This window comes from Ranitomeya imitator, chromosome 2, assembly GCF_032444005.1.
Source record: "Ranitomeya imitator isolate aRanImi1 chromosome 2, aRanImi1.pri, whole genome shotgun sequence".
Classification (NCBI taxonomy): domain Eukaryota; kingdom Metazoa; phylum Chordata; class Amphibia; order Anura; family Dendrobatidae; genus Ranitomeya; species Ranitomeya imitator.
In genome coordinates this window covers 287,850,623-287,863,249 of record NC_091283.1, presented here as the reverse complement: position 1 = coordinate 287,863,249, position 12,627 = coordinate 287,850,623, and the positions used below count along the sequence as shown (strand labels likewise).

Here is a 12,627-nt window from a genome sequence, read left to right as displayed (position 1 = left end):
ACCCTCGTTTCTCTTCAGGGCAGGTTGAGTCTTCGGACTGTCCTGGTGTAGATACTGTGGTGGATAGGTTGCAGCGGATTTGGACTCATGTGGTGGACAATTTGACATTGTCCCAGGAGAAGGCTCAACGTTTCGCTAACCGCCGGCGCTGTGTGGGTCCCCGACTTCGCGTTGGGGATTTGGTTTGGTTGTCGTCTCGTTATGTTCCTATGAAGGTTTCCTCTCCTAAGTTTAAGCCTCGTTTCATTGGTCCGTATAAGATTTCTGAGGTTCTCAATCCTTTGTCATTTCGTTTGGCCCTTCCAGCTTCTTTTACCATCCATAATGTGTTCCATAGGTCGTTGTTGCGGAGATACGTGGCGCCTGTGGTTCCATCCGTTGATCCTCCTGCCCCGGTGTTGGTTGAGGGGGAGTTGGAGTATGTGGTGGAGAAGATTTTGGATTCTCATATTTCTAGACGGAAACTCCAGTACCTGGTCAAGTGGAAGGGTTATGGTCAGGAAGATAATTCCTGGGTTTTTGCCTCTGATGTTCATGCTGCCGATCTAATTCGTGCCTTTCATTTGGCTCATCCTGGTCGGCCTGGGGGCTCTGGTGAGGGTTCGGTGACCCCTCCTCAATGGGGGGTACTGTTGTGAATTCTGTTGTCGAGCTCCCTCCTGTTGTCAGGAATGGTACTTCGGCTGGTTCTGTCCATGGACTTTCTCTGGTGGCTGTGGGTGTTTCTGAGTTTCCTTCCACAGGTGACGAGCTTAAGTCGTTAGTTGGCTACTCTATTTAACTCCACTTGGATCATTGCTAGATGCCAGCTGTCATGTTGTACTACTGGTCTAGTTCGCTCCTGGATCGTTCTGGTTACCTGTTCACTCCAGCAGAAGCTAAGTTCCTCTTTGCTATTTTCCTATTTGCTATTTTTCAGTCCAGCTTGCTATTGTTAATATTGTCTTGCTTGCTGGAAGATCTGGGATGCAGGGTGGTTCCTCCGCACCGTGAGTCGGTGCGGAAGGTTTTTTTTCCTGCACACTCTGCGTGGCTTTTTGTAGGTTTTTTTTTGCTGACCGCAAAGTGACCTTTTCTATCCTCTGTCTGTGTAGTAAGTCGGGCCTCTCTTTGCTAAATCTATTTCATCTCTGTGTTTGTCATTTCCATCTTAACTCACAGTCCTTATATGTGGGGGGCTGCCTTTTCCTTTGGGAAATTTCTCTGAGGCAAGGTAGGCCTTATTTTCCTCTTTATGGCTAGCTAGTTTCTGAGGCTGTGAAGAGTTGCATAGGGAGCGGTTGGAGCAATCCACGGCTATTTTTAGTGTGTGTGATAGGCTTAGGAATTGCGGTCAGCAGAGTTTCCACTTCCCAGAGCTTGTCCTATGTTATTGTAACTATCAGGTCTTTCCGGGTGCTCTTAACCACCAGGTCCACAATTGTCCTAACCACCAGGTCATAACACTAGTCCTGATGGATGGGGAGCTCATATGTTACTATAACCTGGTCCAGGGGCAGAGGTCCATAGAGGAGGCTGACGATTCCTCAAATCTAAAGGAATTAAAGACAGTCAGCCATGCTTTACATCACTTTCTCCCACAGCTGTGGGGGTCTCATGTGAGAGTTTTGTCAAACAATACCATGTCAGTTGCATATGTAAATTGGCAAGGCGGAACTCGATCAAAAGTGCTGATGTCTACTGCGGTGGAGATTCTCGAACTCGCTGAAACCATCTCTTGTCCCTCTAAGCCCTACACATCAGGGAAGTGGAAAATCTCAAAGCAGACTTCCTCAGTCGCCATACATTATATCAGAGAGAATGGTTTCTCTGTCACCAAGTATTCAGGAAGTTAGTGGACTTTTGGGGGCTTCTGGAAATAGACTTGTTTGCTACCAGGGGCAACAGACAGGTCCAAAGGTTTGCCTCCCTGAACAGGGCAGATCAGCCAGAGATGGTCGACTCCCTCCAGTTCCCTTGGTGGTTCAGTCTGGCCTATGCGTTTTCCCCAATGATGGTGCTTCCATCAGGAAGATCAGGGACGATAGAGCAAGGGTAATTCTCATCGCTCCTTTCTGGTCCAAGAGACTTTGGTTTTCATGGCTCAGAGCCATGACCATATCCGACACCTGGATCCTCCCATCAGATCCGGGCCTGCCCTCTTGGGGTCCATTCCGTCATCTTCGGGTGAGGGGTCTCCACTTGACGGTGTGGAACTTGAGAGGCAGTTGAAATTAAGGGGGTTTTCTGACAACCTGATCAGTACTAGTCTGCAGAGTAGATATACAGTAGAGTGTGGAGGAAGTTCATTAATTTTCATACTTTGCCCTTTTCTAGTGAGGTTCCAATTGCTGCAATTCTTGAGTTTCTGCAGAAGGGTCAGGAGCTGGATCTTTCAGTTAACACATTAAAGGTTCAGATATCAGCTTTGGGATCCTATCTAGTCATAATATTGCGGGAGATAGATGGATTGCACGGTTTATTCCAGCGTGTAAGCGTAGTGACTCTGTACACATTGCTCGCTTGCCTCCTTGGGACCTGAACCTGGTCCTTGATGCACTGACAGGTCCTCCTTTTGAACCTTTTAGAGTCTGTCACATTAAAGTACATATCATTAAAGACTGCTCTGTTAGTTGCTTTAACATCAGCTAGAAGAGTTAGTGACATACAGGCTCTATCTATCGACCCTCCTTTCCTGTATTTCCTGATAGGATAGTGCTGAAGACAGAACCTTCCTACCTCCCTAAGGTAGCCGCCAGGTTTCATAGAAGTCAGGGGATTTTCCCTCCCTTCATTTTTGATAACCCTTTTACTTCTGAGGAGGAGAGCTTCCACACCTTAGATGAGGAGAGCTGTCCTGAGTTTTATATAGACAGAACTCATCCCTGGAGGCAGAGTAGAGCTCTGTTTGTGTCTTTTCAGGGTCACAGGAAGGGATTTAGAGTCACAAGGAGCACTTTCACTTTGGATCAGAGATTAAATCTGTCTGGCCTACTCAGCATAGGGTGAAGGTCCTCCGGATGGAATAAGGGCACATTCGGCATGGGCTAGGGCATCCTCCTGGGCTGAGAATGTGGACGTCTCGATGGATCTGATATGTAATGCTGCAACATGGGCTTCACCATCTACCTTTTACAACAACTATAGACTCGATTTGTCATCATCCTCTGACTTGGTTTTCGGGAGATCTGTCCTCAATATGGTGGTCCCTTCCAGATGATGGTTCTCTGAAAGTCTCAGTGGGTGCTGTCGTGGCGAGAATAACAAAATGGATTACTTACCGGTAATTGTATTTTATGGAGTCCACGACAGCACCCACTCGCTTCCCTCCCTTTAGTAGCACATAATAGAGATGTGTATGGAATTCACTCCGGGTGATTTTTAGTATATATTGAGGTATATGTTTATACATATTGAGTGGTTTTTATGAAGATGTTCTAATTTTTTTGGCAGTTTCTCTTGTACTCTGTAATCAAACTCTGGAGGGGGGGGGGGGGACTGCCCCTTTTTAGCTGTAGGTTTCCTGTTCTTGGGGGCAAATCTCCTCTCTGTGGGTGCTGTCGTGGACTCCATAAAATACAATTACTAGTAAGTAATCCGGTTTATACTTGTATAATGAGAACGGTGGAGATGGCAGGATTAGAGCTGATCATAGATGTGAATTCTCCATCTGTCTGTGGCTTTTACAATATTTGTTTCAGGGTGAAGATCTGACCCATATTAATAATACAGTCTCATATGAGAGGGATGATGAGCCGTGTAAGGAGATTCCTACATATGACTACCCAGGTGAGTAGTAACCACTAAATGCAGAGAAGTCACAGTTTGTTCTCAGTCACCGGCTGTGGCTGCTTTATCGGTGGTGTAGTCCGGCCATATTACCATGATCACCATTTTGCCTCTAGACCACAACATTCTCCTCCATCCAAAACTGTTCAAATGACTTTGGGCATTAAAAGCCCTTTTCTATAGAACATATAGCCTGGAGGATCCACCTACCCCATGAAATTAGGAGACGCTGACCGTACCCTGCCCAGGTCTGTAAGCTGCAAAACCAAATGACAGTGTACATAGAATGTGCTGACAAGTTAGATAATTTCTTGAAGAAAAATACTATAATGGTCCTGTAAGAGAAAGCGGAGGGTAATGATGCTGTTGGCTTCCTAGAATCCTGATATCTTATTGGATGAATCTACCTTCTCTCCCCCTTTTGTGCTGCTGAATGTGCTCATATGGTCCCTACAAGACAAGGTCCAGTCTTTCTGGTCAAACTTCACTTTTATGATCGACAACATTAAATTTGCAGTGAGGCCAAGTGTGAATTTCTGTACAATATCAGAGTTTCCCTTTATACTGAATTTTCAATTTCTTTTAAAACCAAATAACTTCATGGAGGATTGTGATAAACTACATAATAAACATTACACCTGTGCCATGATATATCTTTAAGCTGTGCGTGGCTGATGGCTGTAATCTACATTTATTCACACCTGCAGGAGATGTGTTGGCTCAAGCCCTGGTTTCATGGCTTCACTCCGTGTCATAAATGACATTATGTTTTCGATCCTAAGAATTTCAGATTTCTGCACTATCCTGAAATGGGGAGCACTAATACTTACTCTAATCTTCTGGACATGACACATAGTAGCTCCAGTGGTCCGCCATAAATCAGTGCAACTCCAGTTTAGTGTTTGAGCTCTCCCCTCATACATACGCTGTTGTCGGGGATGTAACATAGAAAAAAAAACTGTCTTTTTTTACCTGTTCATCTGTATGATAGTTTGATTGTGGTGTGGATCGCCCTGCCTCAGTTATCTGAGTCTGTAACTCCGTGTTAGTCCTTATCACCTTTCCTACATCGGGTGTAAATGTACGCCGATGTCGGACACCTTCCCTTTGATGTGGGCTCCGGCGGTGAGCGCACATCTTTCCCGGCACATGTCATCTGTTTTGAACAGCTGACATGTGCAAGGAACAGCCGCAGGTGGATTCGTGATCCACCCTCGGCTATTAACACGTTAAATGTCGTTGCCAAACGTTGACAGCAGCATTTAACATGCGCTTCCGGCAATCGTGCCAGAAATCCGCCCATCGGTGACCCCCATCACGTGATCACAGGTCACCAATGGGTTTGCATGACAACCAGAGGTCTCTTGTATTCCTCTATGATTGTCACTGCCGGCTTGCTGTGAGCGCCGCCACGTGGTGAGCGCTCATATCAAGTGAGTATTTCTGCTACATCCAGGTGATCTGATCATCGCTTGTATGTAGCTGAGCCGATTGGGTTATGGCAGCTTCCAGTCATCCATGCAGGCTATTGAAGCATGCCAAAAGTAGAAAAAAAATGTTATTAAAAATATTAAAAAAAATAAAAGTTCAAATCACCCCCCTTTTTCCCTATTTAAAAAAAAAAACAAAAAAAACAACAAACATAAACCTTTTTGATATCGCCGCATTCAGAATCACCCGATATATCAATATTAAAAAAGGATTAACCTGATCGCTAAACTGCGCAGCAAGAAAAAAAGTCGAAACGTCAGAATTACGTTTTTTTTGGTCGCCACGACATTGCATTAAAATGCAATAACAGGCGATCAAAAGAACGTATCTGCACAAAAGTGGTATACCGTAATTAAAAACATCAGCTCAGTGTGCAAAAAATCAGTCATCACCCAACCCATGATCGAAACATGGAGGTGCTACGGGTATCGGAAAATGGCGCAATTGGTTTTTTTTAACAAAGTTTGGAATTTTTTTTTGCCACTTGGATAAAAAAAAGAACCTAGACATGTTTGGTGTCTATGAAATTGTAATGACCTGGAGAATCATAGTGTCAGGTCAGTTTTAGTATTTAATGAACATAGTAAAAAAGCAAGACAAAAAACAACTGTGGAATTGCACTTTTTTGCAACTTCACCGCACTTGGAATTTTTTTTGTTTTCCAGTACACAATATGTTAAAATTAAGCTCTCGTTCAAAAATACAACTCAACCCACAAAAAAGCAAGCCCTTACATGGCAATATTTACCCAAAAAATAGTTATAGCTCTGGGAAGAAAGGGAGCAAAAAATGAAAATGCAAAACCAAAAATACCTCTGGTCGTTAAGAGGTTAAAAAGGTCTCCATTGCCTTTTCCAAATGCTTGAGATATAAATTTATCACACGTCAGCTCTGCACTATAAGGCCGGCGTCACACTTGGCGTAGGAAAATACGGTCTGTTTTTTACATGCGCAATACGCAGAAATGTTCTCAAAACAGTGTTCCGTATGGCATCCGTACTGCGAGATTTTCTCAGCGCTAGATAGCTTAAAAGCCGGTAATTCAATTGCCGGCTTTTGCTATCTCCTTACAAAACCCGACAGGATATTACACATGATTACATACAGTAAACCATTTCATATCCCTTATTTTATTACATATTCCTCACTAATAATGTAAGAAGTGTATGTGTGTAAAATTTGGGGGCTCTAGGTGTTAACATTAAAGGGTTAAATCACAGAAAAAATTGGCTTGGGCTCCCGCGCAATTTTCTCCCCCAGAGTGGGAAAGCCAGTGACTGAGGGCAGATTTTAATAGCCTAGAGAGGGGCCATGGATATTGGCCCCCTCTGGCTAAAAACATCTGCCCCCAGCCACCCCAGAAAAGGCACATCTGTAAGATTCGCCTATTCTGGCACTTAGCCTCTCTCTTCCCACTCCTGAGTAGCGGTGGGATATGGGGTAATAAAGGGTTAATGTCACCTTGCTAATGTAAGGTGACATTAATGTTATGTTTGCTAATGAAAGGTGTAATGAAGGCAATCCAGAGACACAGTGTGCCTAGCGATCAGAGCGCACACAGTGATCTGACAAATACCCAAAAACAAAAGAACGAGCTCTGAGACGTGGAAACTCTGTAGACTGCACACCTGATCCTATTCTAAACACAACTAAAAGCGGCTGTGGATTGCGCCTAACAACTACCTATGCAACTCGGCACAGCCTAAGAAACTAGCTAGCCTGAAGATAGAAAAATAGGCCTGACTTGCCCCCAGAGAAATACCCCAAAAGAAAAGGCAGCCCCCCACATATGACTGTGAGTAAGATGAAAAGACAAAACGCAGGGATGAAATAGATTCAGCAAAGTGGGGCCCGATATTCTTAGACAGAGCGAGGACAGTAAAGCGAACTTTGCAGTCTACAAAAAACCCTAAAGCAAAAACCACGCAAAGGGGGCAAAAAAGACCCACCGTGCCGAACTAACGGCACGGCGGTACACCCTTTGCGTCTCAGAGCTTCCAGCAAAACAAAAGACAAGCTGGACAGAAAAAAAGCAACAAAATAGCAAAAAAGCACTTAGCTATACAGAGCAGCAGGTCACAGGAACAAGCAGTAGAAGCTCAGATCCAACACTGGAACATTGACAAGGAGCAAGGATAGCAGCATCAGGTGGAGTTAAGTAACGAAGCAGCTAACGAGCTCACCAGAACACCTGAGGGAGGAAGCTCAGAAGCTGCAGTACCACTTGTGACCACAGGAGTGAATTCAGCCACAGAATTCACAACAGTACCCCCCCCCTTGAGGAGGGGTCACCGAACCCTCACCAGAGCCCCCAGGCCGACCAGGATGAGCCGCATGAAAGGCACGAACCAGATCGGGAGCATGAACATCAGAGGCAAAAACCCAGGAATTATCTTCCTGAGCATAACCCTTCCATTTAACCAGATACTGGAGTTTCCGTCTAGAAACACGAGAATCCAAAATCTTCTCCACAATATACTCCAATTCCCCCTCCACCAAAACCGGGGCAGGAGGCTCAACAGATGGAACCATAGGTGCCACGTATCTCCGCAACAACGACCTATGGAATACATTATGTATGGAAAAGGAGTCTGGGAGGGTCAGACGAAAAGACACAGGATTGAGAACCTCAGAAATCCTATACGGACCAATAAAACGAGGTTTAAATTTAGGAGAGGAAGCCTTCATAGGAATATGACGAGAAGATAACCAAACCAGATCCCCAACACGAAGTCGGGGACCCACACGGCGTCTGCGATTAGCGAAAAGTTGAGCCTTCTCCTGGGACAAGGTCAAATTCTCCACTACCTGAGTCCAGATCTGCTGCAACCTGTCCACCACAGAATCCACACCAGGACAGTCCGAAGACTCAACCTGTCCTGAAGAGAAACGAGGATGGAACCCAGAATTGCAAAAAAATGGAGAAACCAAGGTAGCCGAGCTGGCCCGATTATTAAGGGCGAACTCAGCCAACGGCAAAAAGGACACCCAATCATCCTGGTCTGCAGAAACAAAACATCTCAGATATGTTTCCAAGGTCTGATTGGTTTGTTCGGTCTGGCCATTAGTCTGAGGATGGAAAGCCGAGGAAAAGGATAGGTCAATGCCCATCCTACCACAAAAGGCTCGCCAAAACCTTGAAACAAACTGGGAACCTCTGTAAGAAACAATATTCTCAGGAATGCCATGCAACCGAACCAAATGCTGAAAGAACAAAGGTACCAAATCAGAGGAGGAAGGCAATTTAGCCAAGGGCACCAGATGGACCATTTTAGAAAAGCGATCACAGACCACCCAAATGACTGACATCTTTTGAGAAACGGGAAGGTCAGAAATGAAATCCATCGAAATATGTGTCCAAGGCCTCTTTGGGACCGGCAAGGGCAAAAGCAACCCACTGGCACGAGAACAGCAGGGCTTAGCCCTAGCACAAATCCCACAGGACTGCACAAAAGTACGTACATCCCGTGACAGAGGTGGCCACCAGAAGGATCTAGCCACTAACTCTCTGGTACCAAAGATTCCAGGATGACCAGCCAACACAGAACAATGAAGTTCAGAGATAAGTTTATTAGTCCACCTATCAGGGACGAACAGTTTCTCCGCTGGACAACGATCAGGTTTATTCGCCTGAAATTTTTGCAGCACCCGCCGCAAATCAGGGGAGATGGCAGACACAATGACTCCTTCCTTGAGGATACCCGCTGGCTCAGATAAACCCGGAGAGTCGGGCACAAAACTCCTAGACAGAGCATCCGCCTTCACATTTTTAGAGCCCGGAAAGTACGAAATCACAAAGTCGAAGCGGGCAAAAAATAACGACCAACGGGCCTGTCTAGGATTCAAGCGCTTGGCAGACTCGAGATAAGTCAAGTTCTTATGATCAGTCAATACCACCACGCGATGCTTAGCTCCTTCAAGCCAATGACGCCACTCCTCGAATGCCCACTTCATGGCCAGCAACTCTCGGTTGCCCACATCATAATTACGCTCAGCGGGCGAAAACTTCCTGGAAAAGAAAGCACATGGTTTCATCACTGAGCAATCAGAACCTCTCTGACAAAACCGCCCCTGCTCCAATCTCAGAAGCATCAACCTCGACCTGGAACGGAAGAGAAACATCTGGCTGACACAACACAGGGGCAGAACAAAAACGACGCTTCAACTCCTGAAAAGCTTCCACAGCAGCAGAAGACCAATTAACCAAATCAGCACCCTTCTTGGTCAAATCGGTCAATGGTTTGGCAATGCTAGAAAAATTACAGATGAAGCGACGATAAAAATTAGCAAAGCCCAGGAACTTTTGCAGACTTTTCAGAGATGTCGGCTGAATCCAATCCTGGATGGCTTGGACCTTAACTGGATCCATCTCGATAGTAGAAGGGGAAAAGATGAACCCCAAAAATGAAACTTTCTGCACACCGAAGAGACACTTTGATCCCTTCACAAACAAAGAATTAGCACGCAGGACCTGAAAAACCATTCTGACCTGCTTCACATGAGACTCCCAATCATCTGAGAAGATCAAAATGTCATCCAAGTAAACAATCATGAATTTATCCAGATACTCACGGAAAATGTCATGCATAAAAGACTGAAACACAGATGGAGCATTGGCAAGTCCGAACGGCATCACTAGATACTCAAAATGACCCTCGGGCGTATTGAATGCAGTTTTCCATTCATCTCCTTGCCTGATTCTCACCAGATTATACGCACCACGAAGATCTATCTTAGTGAACCAACTAGCCCCCTTAATCCGAGCAAACAAGTCAGATAACAATGGCAAGGGATACTGAAATTTAACAGTGATCTTATTAAGAAGGCGGTAATCAATACACGGTCTCAGCGAACCATCCTTCTTGGCTACAAAGAAGAACCCTGCTCCCAGTGGTGATGACGATGGGCGAATATGTCCCTTCTCCAGAAATTCCTTCACATAACTGCGCATAGCGGCGTGTTCGGGCACGGATAAATTAAATAATCGACCTTTAGGGAATTTACTACCAGGAATCAAATTGATAGCACAATCACAATCCCTATGCGGAGGTAGGGCATCGGACTTGGGCTCTTCAAATACATCCTGATAATCAGACAAGAACTCTGGGACCTCAGAAGGGGTGGATGACGAAATTGACAAAAATGGAACATCACCATGTACCCCCTGACAACCCCAGCTGGATACCGACATGGAATTCCAATCCAATACTGGATTATGGGTTTGTAGCCATGGCAACCCCAACACGACCACATCATGCAGATTATGCAACACCAGAAAGCGAATAACTTCCTGATGTGCAGGAGCCATGCACATGGTCAGCTGGGCCCAGTACTGAGGTTTATTCTTGGCCAAAGGTGTAGCATCAATTCCTCTCAATGGAATAGGACACCGCAAAGGCTCCAAGAAAAACCCACAACGTTTAGCATAATCCAAATCCATCAGATTCAGGGCAGCGCCTGAATCCACAAACGCCATGACAGAAAACGACGACAAAGAGCATATCAAGGTAATGGACAGAAGGAATTTGGACTGTACAGTACCAATGACGGCAGACCTAGCGGACCGCTTAGTGCGCTTAGGACAATCAGAAATAGCATGAGTGGAATCACCACAGTAGAAACACAGCCCATTCAGACGTCTGTATTCCTGCCGTTCAACTCTGGTCATAGTCCTATCGCACTGCATAGGCTCAGGTTTAACCTCAGGCAATACCGCCAAATGGTGCACAGATTTACGCTCGCGCAAGCGTCGACCGATCTGAATGGCCAAAGACAAAGACTCATTCAAACCAGCAGGCATAGGAAATCCCACCATGACATCCTTAAGAGCCTCAGAGAGACCCTTTCTGAACAAAGCTGCCAGCGCAGATTCATTCCACTGAGTGAGTACTGACCATTTCCTAAATTTCTGACAATATACTTCTATATCATCCTGACCCTGGCACAAAGCCAGCAAATTTTTCTCAGCCTGATCACCGAATTAGGCTCATCGTACAGCAATCCGAGCGCCAGGAAAAACGCATCGACACTACTCAATGCAGGGTCTCCTGGCGCAAGAGAAAATGCCCAGTCTTGAGGGTCGCTGCGCAAAAAAGAAATAATAATCAAAACCTGTTGAATAGGATTACCAGAAGAATGAGGTTTCAAGGCCAGAAATAGCTTACAATTATTTTTGAAACTTAGAAACTTAGTTCTATCTCCAAAAAACAAATCAGGAATAGGAATTCTTGGTTCTAACATAGATTTCTGATCAATAGTGTCTTGAATCTTTTGTACATTTATAACGAGATTATCCATTGAAGAGCACAGACCCTGAATATCCATGTCCACACCTGTGTCCAGAATCACCCAAATGTCTAGGGGAAAAAAAAACGTGAACACAGAGCAGAAAAAAAAAAAAAAATGATGTCAGAACTTTTTCTTTCCCTCTATTGAGAATCATTAGTTTGGCTCCTTGTACTGTTATGTTTGCTAATGAAAGGTGTTATGAAGGCAATCCAGAGACACAGTGTGCCTAGCGATCAGAGCGCACACAGTGATCTGACAAATACCCCAAAACAAAAGAACGAGCTCTGAGACGTGGAAACTCTGTAGACTGCACACCTGATCCTATTCTAAACACAACTAAAAGCGGCTGTGGATTGCGCCTAACAACTACCTATGCAACTCGGCACAGCCTAAGAAACTAGCTAGCCTGAAGATAGAAAAATAGGCCTGACTTGCCCCCAGAGAAATACCCCAAAGGAAAAGGCAGCCCCCCACATATAATGACTGTGAGTAAGATGAAAAGACAAAACGCAGGGATGAAATAGATTCAGCAAAGTGGGGCCCGATATTCTTAGAGCGAGGACAGTAAAGCGAACTTTGCAGTCTACAAAAAACCCTAAAGCAAAAACCACGCAAAGGGGGCAAAAAAGACCCACCGTGCCGAACTAACGGCACGGCGGTACACCCTTTGCGTCTCAGAGCTTCCAGCAAAACAAAAGACAAGCTGGACAGAAAAAAAGCAACAAAATAGCAAAAAAGCACTTAGCTATACAGAGCAGCAGGTCACAGGAACAATCAGGAGAAGCTCAGATCCAACACTGGAACATTGACAAGGAGCAAGGATAGCAGCATCAGGTGGAGTTAAGTAACGAAGCAGCTAACGAGCTCACCAGAACACCTGAGGGAGGAAGCTCAGAAGCTGCAGTACCACTTGTGACCACAGGAGTGAATTCAGCCACAGAATTCACAACACATTAAGCCAAGTTAATAGTGGAGATATGTCAAGACCTGTTAGTATATAACACAGACAGCCACGTAGGATGTAGCACAGCCACGTAGTATATAGCACAGACAGCCACGTAGTATATAGCACAGCCACCT

General features: G+C 45.1%; 1 protein-coding gene across 1 annotated transcript in view; it reads left to right on the top strand.

Moving 5' to 3' along the window:
- The window catches only part of LOC138663212 (zinc finger protein 1 homolog), a 67,131-nt gene that overhangs the window by 36,407 nt on the left and 18,097 nt on the right, over positions 1 to 12,627 (top strand). Inside the window, exon 6 of the mRNA XM_069749374.1 lies at positions 3,681 to 3,768. Coding sequence (XP_069605475.1) covers positions 3,681 to 3,768 — 88 coding nt within the window. The remainder of the gene's footprint in view (positions 1 to 3,680; positions 3,769 to 12,627) is intronic.